Source organism: Thermobia domestica, chromosome 14 (assembly GCF_964235325.1).
Source record: "Thermobia domestica chromosome 14, izTheDome1.hap1.1, whole genome shotgun sequence".
Classification (NCBI taxonomy): Eukaryota; Metazoa; Arthropoda; class Insecta; order Zygentoma; family Lepismatidae; genus Thermobia; species Thermobia domestica.
The window spans coordinates 106591637-106604727 of NC_137467.1; the positions used below are offsets into that span (position 1 = coordinate 106591637).

At 35.5% G+C, this 13091-nt stretch overlaps 1 protein-coding gene across 1 annotated transcript in view; it reads left to right on the plus strand.

Moving 5' to 3' along the window:
• Positions 1–11287, plus strand: part of LOC145670281 (beta-1,4-glucuronyltransferase 1) — a 237063-nt gene extending 225776 nt beyond the window's left edge. Inside the window, exon 5 of the mRNA XM_081738721.1 lies at positions 10287–11287. Coding sequence (XP_081594847.1) covers positions 10287–10508 — 222 coding nt within the window. The 3' untranslated portion in view covers positions 10509–11287. The remainder of the gene's footprint in view (positions 1–10286) is intronic.
• The last annotated feature ends 1804 nt before the right edge of the window (positions 11288–13091 follow it).

A 13091-nucleotide genomic window follows, 5' to 3' on the forward strand; every position in this document is an offset into this window, starting at 1 on the left:
TGCCCCATGCCTATCTTTGCCCATTGTATTTTTTTAGAAAGTAGGGATGGCGTCTTTCCGCGTTCCCCCTCCTTTTACCGCTGTGTATACCATATTCCTAAAGAATGTGCGCGTTGATTAAGGTTGTTTTAAGCTAAAAATTTTATAGTTCAATTTCAGGCATCTTCGGAAATAGTAAACCAAATGTGTCAGATTCGAGTCCCCAAGCCAATATTTGCAAACGGGAACAGTTGTGCAGATATATATATATATATATATATATATATATATATATATATATATATATATATATATATATATATATTTTAATTTTTAGTCTAATAAACTATGTTCAATCATTATTAAGTTTAAAATGCAGCATCGATTGAAATACTTAATGACACAATGTCTCATAACTACGTATGTATGTCCGGACATTTCTATTTATGTTTCTATGCGTAAAAGAACTTTTCCAATGAAATGAAAGTCGGTGAACATAATTCTAGCATCCATAGTAACATAAAAAAGACAAAGGAGAAAAGCAACAGCATTTGCAACGGATATGAGTCTCGTTGTCTAGGATATTCATATATATTTCTTTAGAAATAGTTAGGCGAAAGTGTTCATGTTAGCTAACTAACTAACTCTATGGCCTCTGAAACCCGGAGGTTCAATGCTGTATTCAAAAAGACTCTCCATCGACTTCTATCCTTCGCCAACTGGATCCAGTTTCTACTTTGTATTCGTATTTCTGTGAGGCCCGTCTTAATATTGTCCTGTGCCTAGATCTTCCTAATGGTCGCTTTCCGATTCGAATTCGGGTTAGAACTTTGTAATTGTTCCTATTTTCTTCCTTTTTTGCTAATTGGCCTGCTCACCAGAGCCTCCTAGATTTGACGACCCTAACAATGTTCGGTAAATGGTTCAAATTATGTAGTTCCTCATTATGAAGTTTCCGCCACTCTCCATTCCCGTTCCTCTTGGGGCCTAATACTCGTCTCAGGATCTTATTCTCCAGTAATTTCAGTCTACGTTCTTCCCTCACAAGCGCAGTTCGGGAGAAAGCGCTCGCCTGCAGAGAAACAAAGCATGTGATTTGAAGTATGAATTCATGCTGAATAAAGTAATCTAATAAAATTCCTGCAAGGTTGAGAACTGTTCGAGAGATTCAACTTGGAAGTTTATACGAAAAAAATTCGTATATGAGCAACGCGTTAAGTACAACATTATTAGCAAAATATTGACATACGAATTGAAATATATCAGAGGTAACAGAAGAAAACTGTTTTCCAATAACTAACGACTTTGTTAGTTAAAATTAATCATTATACTGTTTATAATAATGATAAGTTAGAGATGAAAATTGATCCATGTTGCTCTTTTGTTCTATGAAGAAATGACACAAAAAAAAGACTTCCTTACGCCATGAACATTTTATATATGCAATTGCGTTGCATCCATCGAAGGAACAGTTCGCGTAAACAAAGCGTAAAGCAAATTCCACGTTATATAATTCAAAATGTATATAATTTGTTAGCTAACCTGACTTGTGGAACATAAACAGAAACAATTCAATGTATCGCGGTAATTGGAGCTGTTTTATTAGCATGGGCACGAACTTTATTTTTGATTGTTTTGTTGGTACGTCATAACGTCCGGATGAAAAAGTTTCGTACTATGTACAAATCTTCTCCCTAATCTTTGATTGGTCGGAATCCAATCACATCAAATGCTTGTACAAATCGTCTACAATCTCTGGGGTATGCTTGTACAATCTCGGGTACATTCTGAAACATTACGTCTTTGCCATCTGTCATAAAGCTGGCAATGGACCCTAGTGATCAAGTCATCAGGTTTCGCCATGGGAGAGAATACTTCGGTTATATACATGTGGAAATCGTGAATTTAACACTGAATCTCTCAGAAAGTTCTCAACCGTACACGAATTTTATTAGCTTGTTGTAATCAGCATGAATTGGTCTTTTAAATAGATATTAGTTTTTCTGCAGGCGGGTGCTTTCTTCCGAACTTCCCTTGTCAGAGTAAGCGCCCATGTTTCGCAACCATACAGAACAACAGGCATGATTATCGTTTTATATATTTTAAGCTTCAAATTCCTCGATAGAATTCGCGAAGACAAAAAATTTTGAGCTGAATAATAACACGAATTGCCTGCTTTTAGTTGACATTTAACTTCTTCGAGAATGTGATTTGGTCCGTTAATATTGGCCCTAGATATTTGAAAGTATCCACTCCATTCAAGTTTTACTTGATATTTTAATGCATCCATTATATGCAGTGCTACGATCCTGACGTACTTCCATGTATTTGGTTTTCTCTTCATTTATTTCTAAATCCATGTCCCTGCAAGTGTTTAATAAGACCTTTACATTTCTTTCTATTGTTTCCCATCATCCCACATTAAATTTACATAATCAGCATATGCTCTAACTTGGTGAATAACAATTCAGTTCTAGGAGTTGATTGCTATCTTTGATTTTCCTTATAGCGTATTCCAGGACAAAGTTGGATAATAATGGGTACAGTGCATCTCCTTGTTTCAAACCATTCTCGACATGAAAGCTCGTGAACAAGATTTTACTTTGTTATTCATTGAAACATACCTTAATTAATCTAACTAGCTTTTTCAGTATTCCAAATTCTGTAAGAATGTAGTACAATGTTTCTCTCTTAACCCAGTCGTAAGCCTTTCCAAAATCAGTAAATAATTGATGTACAGGGGTATTGTTTTAACATTTTTTTCGAGTATTTGGCGTATGGTAAATATCTAGTCGATAGTTGATCGATTTCGTCTAAATCCACACTGATAATCTCCAATATTTTCATCTGTGTATGGAGTTAATCTTGCTAATAAAATATTTGAGAGAATTTTATAGGATATTGACAGAAGAGAAGTGCCTCGATAATTATTACAATCGCTTCTCCTGTGAATTGGAACAATGATTGATTCTTTCCACTCTTAGGGCAATTCCTCCTTCTTCCAGATAAAGAGAATGTCCTTGTGTATTAAGTTCCGCAATTTTTCCCTTCCAGCTGCAGTTAACTGAGGCGGGATTTTGTCTACACCCGGAGATTTATATCTTTAATTTATATATAGCGATTTCCAGTTCTATTCGGCTAGGCTCTGGAATATACGGTTCTGCTGTGTGTATTTCCCTGTCTTCACAAAGATTAGTTTTTGGCTACGTGTTGAGCAAATCGTTAAAGAAATCTTTCCATCTATTTAAGATGCTATTTGTATCAGTGAGAACTGTTCCGTTAGCTTTCTTTAATATATAAGCGCGAGGTTGGTAACTTTTCTTAAATTCGTTGATGTCATTATACATGTCCCAAATGTTTTTATTTCTACTATTATCTTCAAATTCCTTAATTTTAGCTTTCAAAAAGTCGCGTTTCTTTGCTCTAAACATTTTGCAAAATTTCCGCCTGATGTCTACGAAATTTTGTGTAGTTATTTTGTTCGGATTTTTTTGCAATTTTGTCTACATGTGCACACGATTTTGCTTAAATACACTCAATCTAGATACTTGACATAGTTCGTGGATTACAAGTGCTTACTGATATTAATGTCCTTACGAGTAAATTTTGTCGTCCTTGTTCCAGATGGTATAATTTTGTCGTCCTTCACCACCCCAAAATATTTCGAGCTACGTGCAAGGGGCGCCGTTTTGCAGCTTATCATATACTTTGTTCACGAATACTGAAATTGCAAGTGCTGACTTCAAATTAGTTTGTCCTTAGTTCCTTATCAACAAATTACAAATCACATCCATCCCAAAGCGAGATGAAAAAAATATATGCTAATGGTTGCTGTCTGTGTTGTTCTCATGAATATTTTTACATAATTTATATTTTGTTACTCTGATTCTATATTATGATCTTTATTATAATGTACGGTGTGTCCACTAAAAAAAATTGTGCTTTATCAAAGATAATAGTGTGTTTTATCGTGGTAAAACGGTGGGGTATTGGAGTAATGGCGATTGGGGAGGATTGAGAAGCCGGGGGCAACACAATATGTCAGCAACCGGGACGAACTAGTAGCAAGTCCGGTCCTGCCTCTCTAAACTTCATACCATATTTATGAAATTGTTAAAGTCCTCGTTATATACATTAGTTGATATAAAGCAATATTGCAGTTAATAATGTATTAGTGTGGCGCGAAAACTTTACTATTTATTGTTAAGATTGGTCTTAAACATTATTTAATATGCCCTAGTGTAATTTTAGGGCCTTTTCGGCGCATAATAGATGTATTCATAAGTAAACCATGTTTCCGATAAGCTCTGGAAGTGTGCATAGTTTTTATATAGTTTTTACGTCTTAAACCATTCTCTTAAGTACTACTGATGAAACGATTTGAATGATTATTCGAGTGTTCGTTTTCAATATATGCATATTTATTTGAACAATATTTATATGTCCCCCAAGTAAACTTTGTGGTGGACAAACACCGTGTGCGTGGGTTTTCTCGGGGTTCTCCCGTTTCTTCCCACTTTCTTCATTCCACCATTTCATTCATTACTCATCATCACCGTCTCCTTTAGCCTAACCGGCATAATCGTGGGACGTAAAACTCAAAGTTTACATTTCATTTTCAAAATTTATATGTGGGGGAAAAATATGTTACCGGTTAATGGTTGAGCAGGTTTCATATAGTTGCACTGCAGCCATCATTTTCTGTTCCGTTACGAGAGAGAGTGTGAGTACAGAACAGTTGGGCGGAAATAATATCTTTTGAAGTTCTGTAAATTTGGAGCGAAATATTTGTACATTTTTGAATTCACTGAAGTTAGAAGTTCGATGTGGAGTAGTTAGAAGTTCGAGTAGAACAAAACGTACTGCTTCACTAAAACTTTGGAAGTTGCACCGACTACATCAAATGATGCCTTGTGATACATTGTGATCAGGAGCTTATTATATACGAGAAAGCAAAATTAATAAAATAATAATAATAGGCATGTACTTTTTGTACCAGACATATCCTCTTGCTTATCTCAAACTAAATAAACATAATAAACTTAATACATTGCTTAATAATATTAATTTTTGGTTACTTACTTTTCAGGTTAATTGGTTAAATATATTTTCCTCTCGTTCAGTATTTCTTCAGGGTTTTAGTTGTCTTTTTCAATAGTATGATCTTCTTCTGTACATTTCTTAGGATGTCTTCAATTCTTTTTCTTACGAAGTTGGTGTTTAACGTTTTATATATTTCGTATTGTGTATTTCCGTATCGTCTTCTGAAGTCCCACTTATTCCATTTTGGATATTGTATTGGTACTGTTAGTGTTACCACAAGAGAAGACATAAGATGTTCTCGTCTCGTATGTTACTTTTTGAAGAAGTCTTGTAAGTAAATTTAGGGCTACAAATATAAGTCCTGATTCTTACTCTTAACTTTATGTAGAAATTACCTTAATCCGAAAATATATTTATAATTCGAGTATTTTGTGAAATGATTTACGTAACTTTAAACGCTGATAAATGCTCATCATTATGTTCGTAGTGTCACTTTATTAATTTATAGTTCTTATATAATGAATCTAGTAACACCGCAATGGTGTTTGATATTTTACTTGAATGAACTAGTGTTTCACATGACACTCGAGAAATGTCTTGTCTTGTCTCGAAAATCGGTCGAGAATTGTTATGTTCCTCGTTTCCTCTCTAATTTAAAAGTGTGCTTCTCGAGATGAGTCGAAACGAGAAATTTCACTTCTCGTTAGCAACACTAGTTATTGTAAGCTTTCATTTCTCTTAAAGCTCCTTGATTCCCGTGTTCCGCCTCACACCATAGTTCATTTTCCATACATAAACTGGAGCGTTGCATCGCGAAACATCACTGCTAAATTTTTAATCAATAGACAAAGAAATGTGATATTTTATTGTTAATAATGTATATGATACGCTCCATAGGTTATTAAAATTAGGGAACACATCTGATGCAATGGTATTCAGATAAAATCATTCGAACATAGATTCCCTAACTGTTTAGACATACAAGAAATTTGGGAATGTTTTAGCATTATCTTTAGTAAAATATGCCATCTTTAATGAAAACAGTGTTACACTATTTCCAGATTTTGAATACTTTCCTCCTTCCAAACATATTGCTCTAATATACTTTACTGAACAAACTTTGATGTTTATATTTGTAACAACTTGCTCACTGTCTGTCCATATGTATGAAAATATTTAACATATCAGGCTAAGCAGCATAATTACTATCCACTGGTTCCATATGTAATTAATAATAATAACAAACAGCAGCAGTGAACTCTACTTCAGTAGTCCATTCCAGTTTCAGTGAGACTGCAAAATATGTCCATATTTTATAAACTTTCTTTTCAAAAATGAATTTTAAAACATAAAACTTTATGTTAGTTCCCAAATATTGGCAATCTGCCATGTTTGGCATTCTAATTTTGTCATTTGTAAGGAGATTTAACCATTACTACATGTGGGAAGCTTTCCATTTCTGCGGGTTCTATAACGGTTTAGGTGTGTGAGAATTTGTCAATTTGTGTGGAGGTTATGACCGTTTCGATGTGGTTTTCTTTTTCGTTTGTGTAATTGTTAGGGCAATTAAGGTTGTGTAGGGATTTTATCCTTTTGTGGGGAACATGACGTTTCGGAGAGTTTTTTTTTTTTAACATCTGTGTTGGGGTCATAAAGATTTCAGTGTTTATTGTTTCGTTCACTTGTGTGGGAATTATGACAGTTTCAGCATATAGAGGTTCAAAATCTCTTGTCGTCGCGAATTCTGTCGAGGAATTAGAAGCTTAAAATATACAAAACGATAATCATGTCTGTTCTGTATGGCTGCGAAACATGGTCACTTACTCTGAGGGAAGAACATAGACTGAAAGTATTTGAGAACAAGATCCTGAGACGAATATTCGGACCCAAGAGGAATGGGAATGGGGAATGGCGGAAATTTCATAACGAGGAACTACATAATTTATATAGTTTACCCAACATTGTTAGGGTCATCAAGTCTAGGAGGCTGAGGTGGGCAGGTCATGTAGCTAGAATGGAACAAAGTAGAAACGCTTTCAAAGTCTTGACTGGAAGGTCAATCGGGAAACGACCATTAGGAAGACCTAGGCGGAGATGGGAGGACAATATTAAGATGGATCTCGCAGAGATTGGAATACAAAGTAGAAACTGGATGCAGTTAGCTAAGGATAGAAGTCAGTGGAGACGTTTTGTGAACGCGGCATTGAACCTCCGGGTTCCATAGGCCATAGAGTTAGTTAGTTAGTTAGAGGCTATGACCATTTAGATGTGTGGGGAACTTGTCTATTTATGTGAGAGTTATGATCAATTTTGCAAGTGGAAATTTTGACCACTTGTGTCTAAATTCTAACAATGTGTATATATTAGGTGTTCCACCTTTCTGTTTATAACTTTTCTTTTGTGTGGTTCTGTTTAAGAGATAATAAGCGTTTTCCGTACGTCTTTTTTAGATTTCAGCGTATGATCGTTTCCAAGTGGGACCGCATTCGTGTACAGCGGTTGTAAATGTGGCAATCCATTTATGTGGCGGTTGTAAATATTGCTGTCTATGAATCTTCTGCCCATACTTGTGTGCGTTTTGTTTATTTGTATGCAGATTATGATTATTGCTTTGTCTCTGGGTTTCAACCGTTTAATTGTTAAGGCCGTTTTCGCATGTAGTGGATTTGTTCACTTCTATGGACGTTATGATCGTTGGGAGTTATAACTGCTTACCTATGTGAGTGTTTTAGCTGTGGTGTTTATAACCGTTGGTGCGTTTTAGGAATTTTCCAATTTAGTGGATGATATGATAATTTGTGTGGACGTTTTGTCGTTTTCCGAGCATGGGGGTTTTAGCTGTGGTGGTTATGACCTATTCCGTAGGAAGTATAGTGTTGTACGCAACATAAATTTCTAGGTTTAACCCTCCTTTACCAAGATGTTATGGAAAATAAACTTTAACTACATTAAGATATGTATACAAACAGCGTGACCTGGGATTTGGGAGCTTGAGCCCTATATTGATTACTTTTTGTGAACACCACTTAGGAAGTCTATTTTCAAATGAAGTTTTTGAGATTCAGGATTGGGTGTAAAAATAAAATTCTCTTTAAACAACGTTTAAATTATTTTTTACCCTAAAAAATGATATTGCACTGATTCACTGGTGTGCAAAATTTAAGGACGAAGTAGTTAAAGTAACATAAAATATTGCGTAATCGATGGAAATTAATGAATGGCAGATAGCATTTTCCAGACGTCTCCTACAGGCACACAATGAAGAACACGTTGCATCTCATGATATCAGTATGACCCTAGCTCCGCATAAGTCTGCTCACCCAACAAGAAGCTGTTAAGTGAATTGTACGAGACAGTGTATGTGAGTCCGAGAGCTCTTAATATGCATTGTGCTGGTGTTGCTCACAATAAAATGGCCTCGAGACAAGATTTGGATGATTTTACACGAAAAGAAACCATTGGAAACTTTGAAAAGGATGAAATATTACAAATGTGGTCAAAAAGTTTGGTATTTCCCACAACAATGTTTAACGTGGACGGGAATCATTAGGAATCATACACAATATTGTGCGAAGAAATGGTTAGCCACGGTCCACTATAGTAGCTGACTGCTACATTATACAATAGCCAAGAAGAGACCAACTCATTTAAAAGGACTGTAAGACGTTCAATTTCACGCTTTAAGTGACATGTTGATTGCACGGCGGTAGGAGAGGTTCTAATTGCCCGATGACCATTGACACCTGCACTTCGACGGCACCGTTTACTGTGATGACAGGAGCATCAGGACTAACCAAGGAGTCGAGTAGTGTTTTCTTCTGAGATACGATTAGGTTCAGTTTCAGTAGTATTCCGGCGATATGTGGGAACACACAATGAACCCAAGAACGTTGTGCAACCTGATCGTTTTAATGGTGTATGTGTTCTAAAGGCATAATGTTGCATGGGCATATTGACCTATAAACTTTTAAATGTGGTGCTCTGACAGGTCAGTATTATTGTGCATGTACTCGTTTCCAGCATTCGTCCTACCGGAGATGCACTAGGTCTCGATTTCATCTTCATGGATAAGAATACGCAAGTGCACTGAACAATGCAGGTGGAGAAGCTATTGAAGCGAGGGATATTCGACGAATAGATTAGCTTGCCCGTTCCCCCGACTTCAGCTTCATCGACCACTTCTGGAGTGCTATAAGAACCAACCAGTAGTTGTGAGCAGCTCTGGTGAATGAGTAGAACTACAACTCATTACCAACCTTGTGAGCAGCATGATAGCAAGTTGAAGAACATACATCACAGTTTGTGGTGAACACACATTTTTTTAAGTGTCATTTTACTATTTCCGCAATGTCAGGGGTATCATCAAAAGTTACACTGATTTTTAAAAAGTGACATTTTAAAAATCACATGGTTCTTCTTGTTGATTGTATCATACTGTAGCAATTAATACCTATGGTTCTTCTACGTATGGTTCTAGTTTCACCGATCTATGCCACCTAAAATTGACAAGACATGCGAACCTTTTTGTGCTTAAGTTTTCCACATCAGTATAAAATGTGGAAAATTGAAATGTACGACGTTCCTCTGTTGTTTGCAAGTTGAACTTTTCAAGATGCTAGGTAATATGATAAATAAATCGTAAGTATTTAAATAAACTACTTTTCTGGTGATCATTCGTGTTTTAATTATTTTGTTTTAAATTACGTTTAAACGCACTGACTGCGTTTAGTTCTTCGTTTTGTTTTCTTTTTTTCCTTTCTTTACTGAATACATCCTAGATACTAATTTAACCTTAACACATCCACATTCCAATCTGTAAGGAGAGTGAGCTGAGTAAGCTTTATAATCCCTAAAAACCTCATTCTCATATATAATATTCTTAAATTACAAATAAATTTGCAAATTAATTTTATTTATATAGACTGAAAATTAAGCATAGACATTTTTCTCAATTAATGATGGTTGCTAATTTAAGCTCTAAATTTCAAATTTATAAGAAACTGTCTCCAACTTATGTGTGTTCATGTTAATAACCTTTGCTAAATTAATTCTTTTATACACATCCGCTGGAAATGAAACAGGAACTTGAAATACTGATTGTAGGCAAACAAAGTTGTTTTTAATTCATGAAATTTATACTAAACTTATTTGGAGGAGATATAGTGCTTCTTTTACCTTTATTTTTATTCTGCTAATATTTAAATTCAGATTTCTTCATAGATAGTAACATGAGTCTGGCTAATATTTATTATTTATATTTAAAGGTGTATGAGATGTTCGTCGAAGGATACCAGTTCCAAGTCCTATCTCCCGTCTTCACTTGTCACTGGGGTCTTCAAAATAAAAAAGCACGTCCTGTTTGGCGCGAGAGGCAAAATAGTCTTAACAGAAGAAATTTTGAAGTGTTCAAACGGGAAGTGTATGCAAGATATCGTCGAGATCCTCTTCGTATGCTTCTTCCCAAAAAAGCGATGGCGCGAGGATAATAATAAGAAACCAATTACTGTAGTGGGTTTTGTGAGAATTTTATACATATTAGAATCAAATGGAAAAAATGATTTTCGTCATGACAATCATTTTATAAAATTTCCATAGTTTCAGGTGCAATCAACGTAAAGTTATAATTTTGATATGGTTAAATAATTACATTCAAGTAACTGTATTTCTGAAAGAGGCATGTATGAATTACATCTTGTGGAAGCATGCAGTTCATGATTATTTATAGTAATAAACTGTTTATTGTGATTCTATTGAAGTATTTTGTAATGACAACCAATATTAATATCAATTAGAAGGCGGTTTCTTTTATGTCTGTCTAAACTTTAATTATATTACTACACAATGTTTTAAAACCAAGTCAAATTTTGACTACAGGTTAAGTGTATTTAAGATTTTGGATAAATACTGTGTCGTATACTTAGAAGATTTGTCTCTTCAGTCTGACTCTTGTGATCTCCTGATCTTTAAGAGAACGTCAACCTCTACTTGCACAACACACTATCAACTTTTGATTGTGTTGCTGTAGCTAGTTTTGTCTTTATGTAACCTCTTCAAGTCACACGATCTATTAATCTAAAGAACTTCTCTTATTAGTTTTAAGGTACCTACATTTTGTAGTTATTTCTTTAAGTACATTTGACTGTGTTTCTTATTCTTAACATGTAACTTTATCTTTAAGAGTTTTAAGTGCAAATGTATTTTAAATTAAAAGTATTCTAATTATGTAAAATTTGTAAAATCTGCCTGCTTTTTACTTGATTCTTAAATGTGTTTCTATAAGTTATTTTATTACAATTGTGTTGGCACATCAGTATCCACATTTTTTTTATCGTGGGCACTTTTGACACACTAATGCTGACATTTCGTATTCCTGAGACACTAGGTATATTACATTTAATTATACTTTAGACTTTTTTGGATACAAGCTTCATTACCAGTCAAAAATGGAGGTCTTGGAATCCGTCGCGCTACAGATATGGCTATTCCATCTTTTCTTGCGTCTTTCTATGGTGCAAGTCAATTAATTAGCTCTCTTCTTGAATGGGCAAAATCACCAATCCAAAACCACCAATCCAGATGTGCTGGACTGTATAGCTAAATGGACAAACTTAGTTGGCTTAGACCCTCCGGCTCTCGAAAATTGTAACAATCAGTCGGCCTGGGACGAGCCCATCCTTAATTACCATGTAGCTTCTTTATTACAGACTACAAATAACATTGAAGATAAGGCCAGGCTTCTCGCGGTCATGTCCCCCGAAAATGGTGCATGGCTTCAAGCTCTAACATCACCTTCTCTGGGTCTACATCTATCCACTGAGAGCTTCCAAGTATCCGTCGCTCTACGGTTGGGAGCAGATATATGTGAACCACACCACTGCCTCAATTGCATCACCTTAGTAGATAAAAAGGAATTACACGGTTTGCCGTGCAAAAGCAGCGCCGGCAAACAGACACGTCACTCAAGTGTGAATGATATAATATTAAGAGCTTTAATATCAGTGGGGCTTCCAGCAATGAGGGAACCGAATGGATGTAGCCGTTCAGACGGAAAAAGACAAGATGGTTTGACATTAGCACCATGGAAGAAAGGAAAGGCATTTATTTGGGATTTCACATGAACAGATACTTATGTCCCCTCCAACCTTCAACATTCCTCAGTACAAGCTACACTCTTAGATGCTCGAAGAGCAAAAGAAAAAAGGAATAATATAGTAATCTACTCGATAACTATTGCTTTGTTGCAATAGCAATTGAGTCTAGCAGTTCTTGGGAAGAAGGCGGTCTCAAATTTATAAATGAAATCAGCCACCGTTTATCAATTAAAATATAAGATACTCGAGCAAAAAATCTTTCCTGATTCAACACATTAGCATAGCCTTTCAACGTGGGAACGCGTCGGCTATTATGGGAACGTTACCCACCGGTGAAGAGCTAGAACAAGTATTTCTTCTGTGATTGCAGAGCAGGGAGGTTTGGAGTAAAAACAAATTATTGGTGCAAAAATTTATGTAACAACCGAGCAATGAGTATGGAGAGACAGCTCACATTCCATAAGTTTATATGAAAAATTACGGCAGAATGCTGTACCGTACGTCAAGACAGTGACATAACATGACCTGTTGAAGCCATTCAAAGCAGAAGATTTAGTATTACCTGCCAAACTGTATGGGAACAAAGGTGTGTATGCAAGGTGGGGTTTCTTGGAAAATATCTCCGATCATGCTGAACGGGTAGCAATTCGAGGAGTCATGTACGTTGGGAAGCTTTCTGAGGCCAGCAAAGCGAAAGAAGAGGCACATAGAACAGGCGAATAAGAAAGTAAAGAGACAGAGAAGAGTTTAAGCGTTCTTGATGTGAGTAAAACTTTAGGCTTATATTTATTGAGTTGATTACATAGTACACTTTCGAAATTTGTTTTATCAACATTTATTTTAGAATAAATAACGAATTTTAACATAGAATTTAACAGAATTTCTCGGATATTACTTTACTCGCAGAGGAAGGATATTATGACATATCTATTATTTTAAAACAAAGCCTTTCCTTCCTGTCTCAAGTTGATGGGTGCC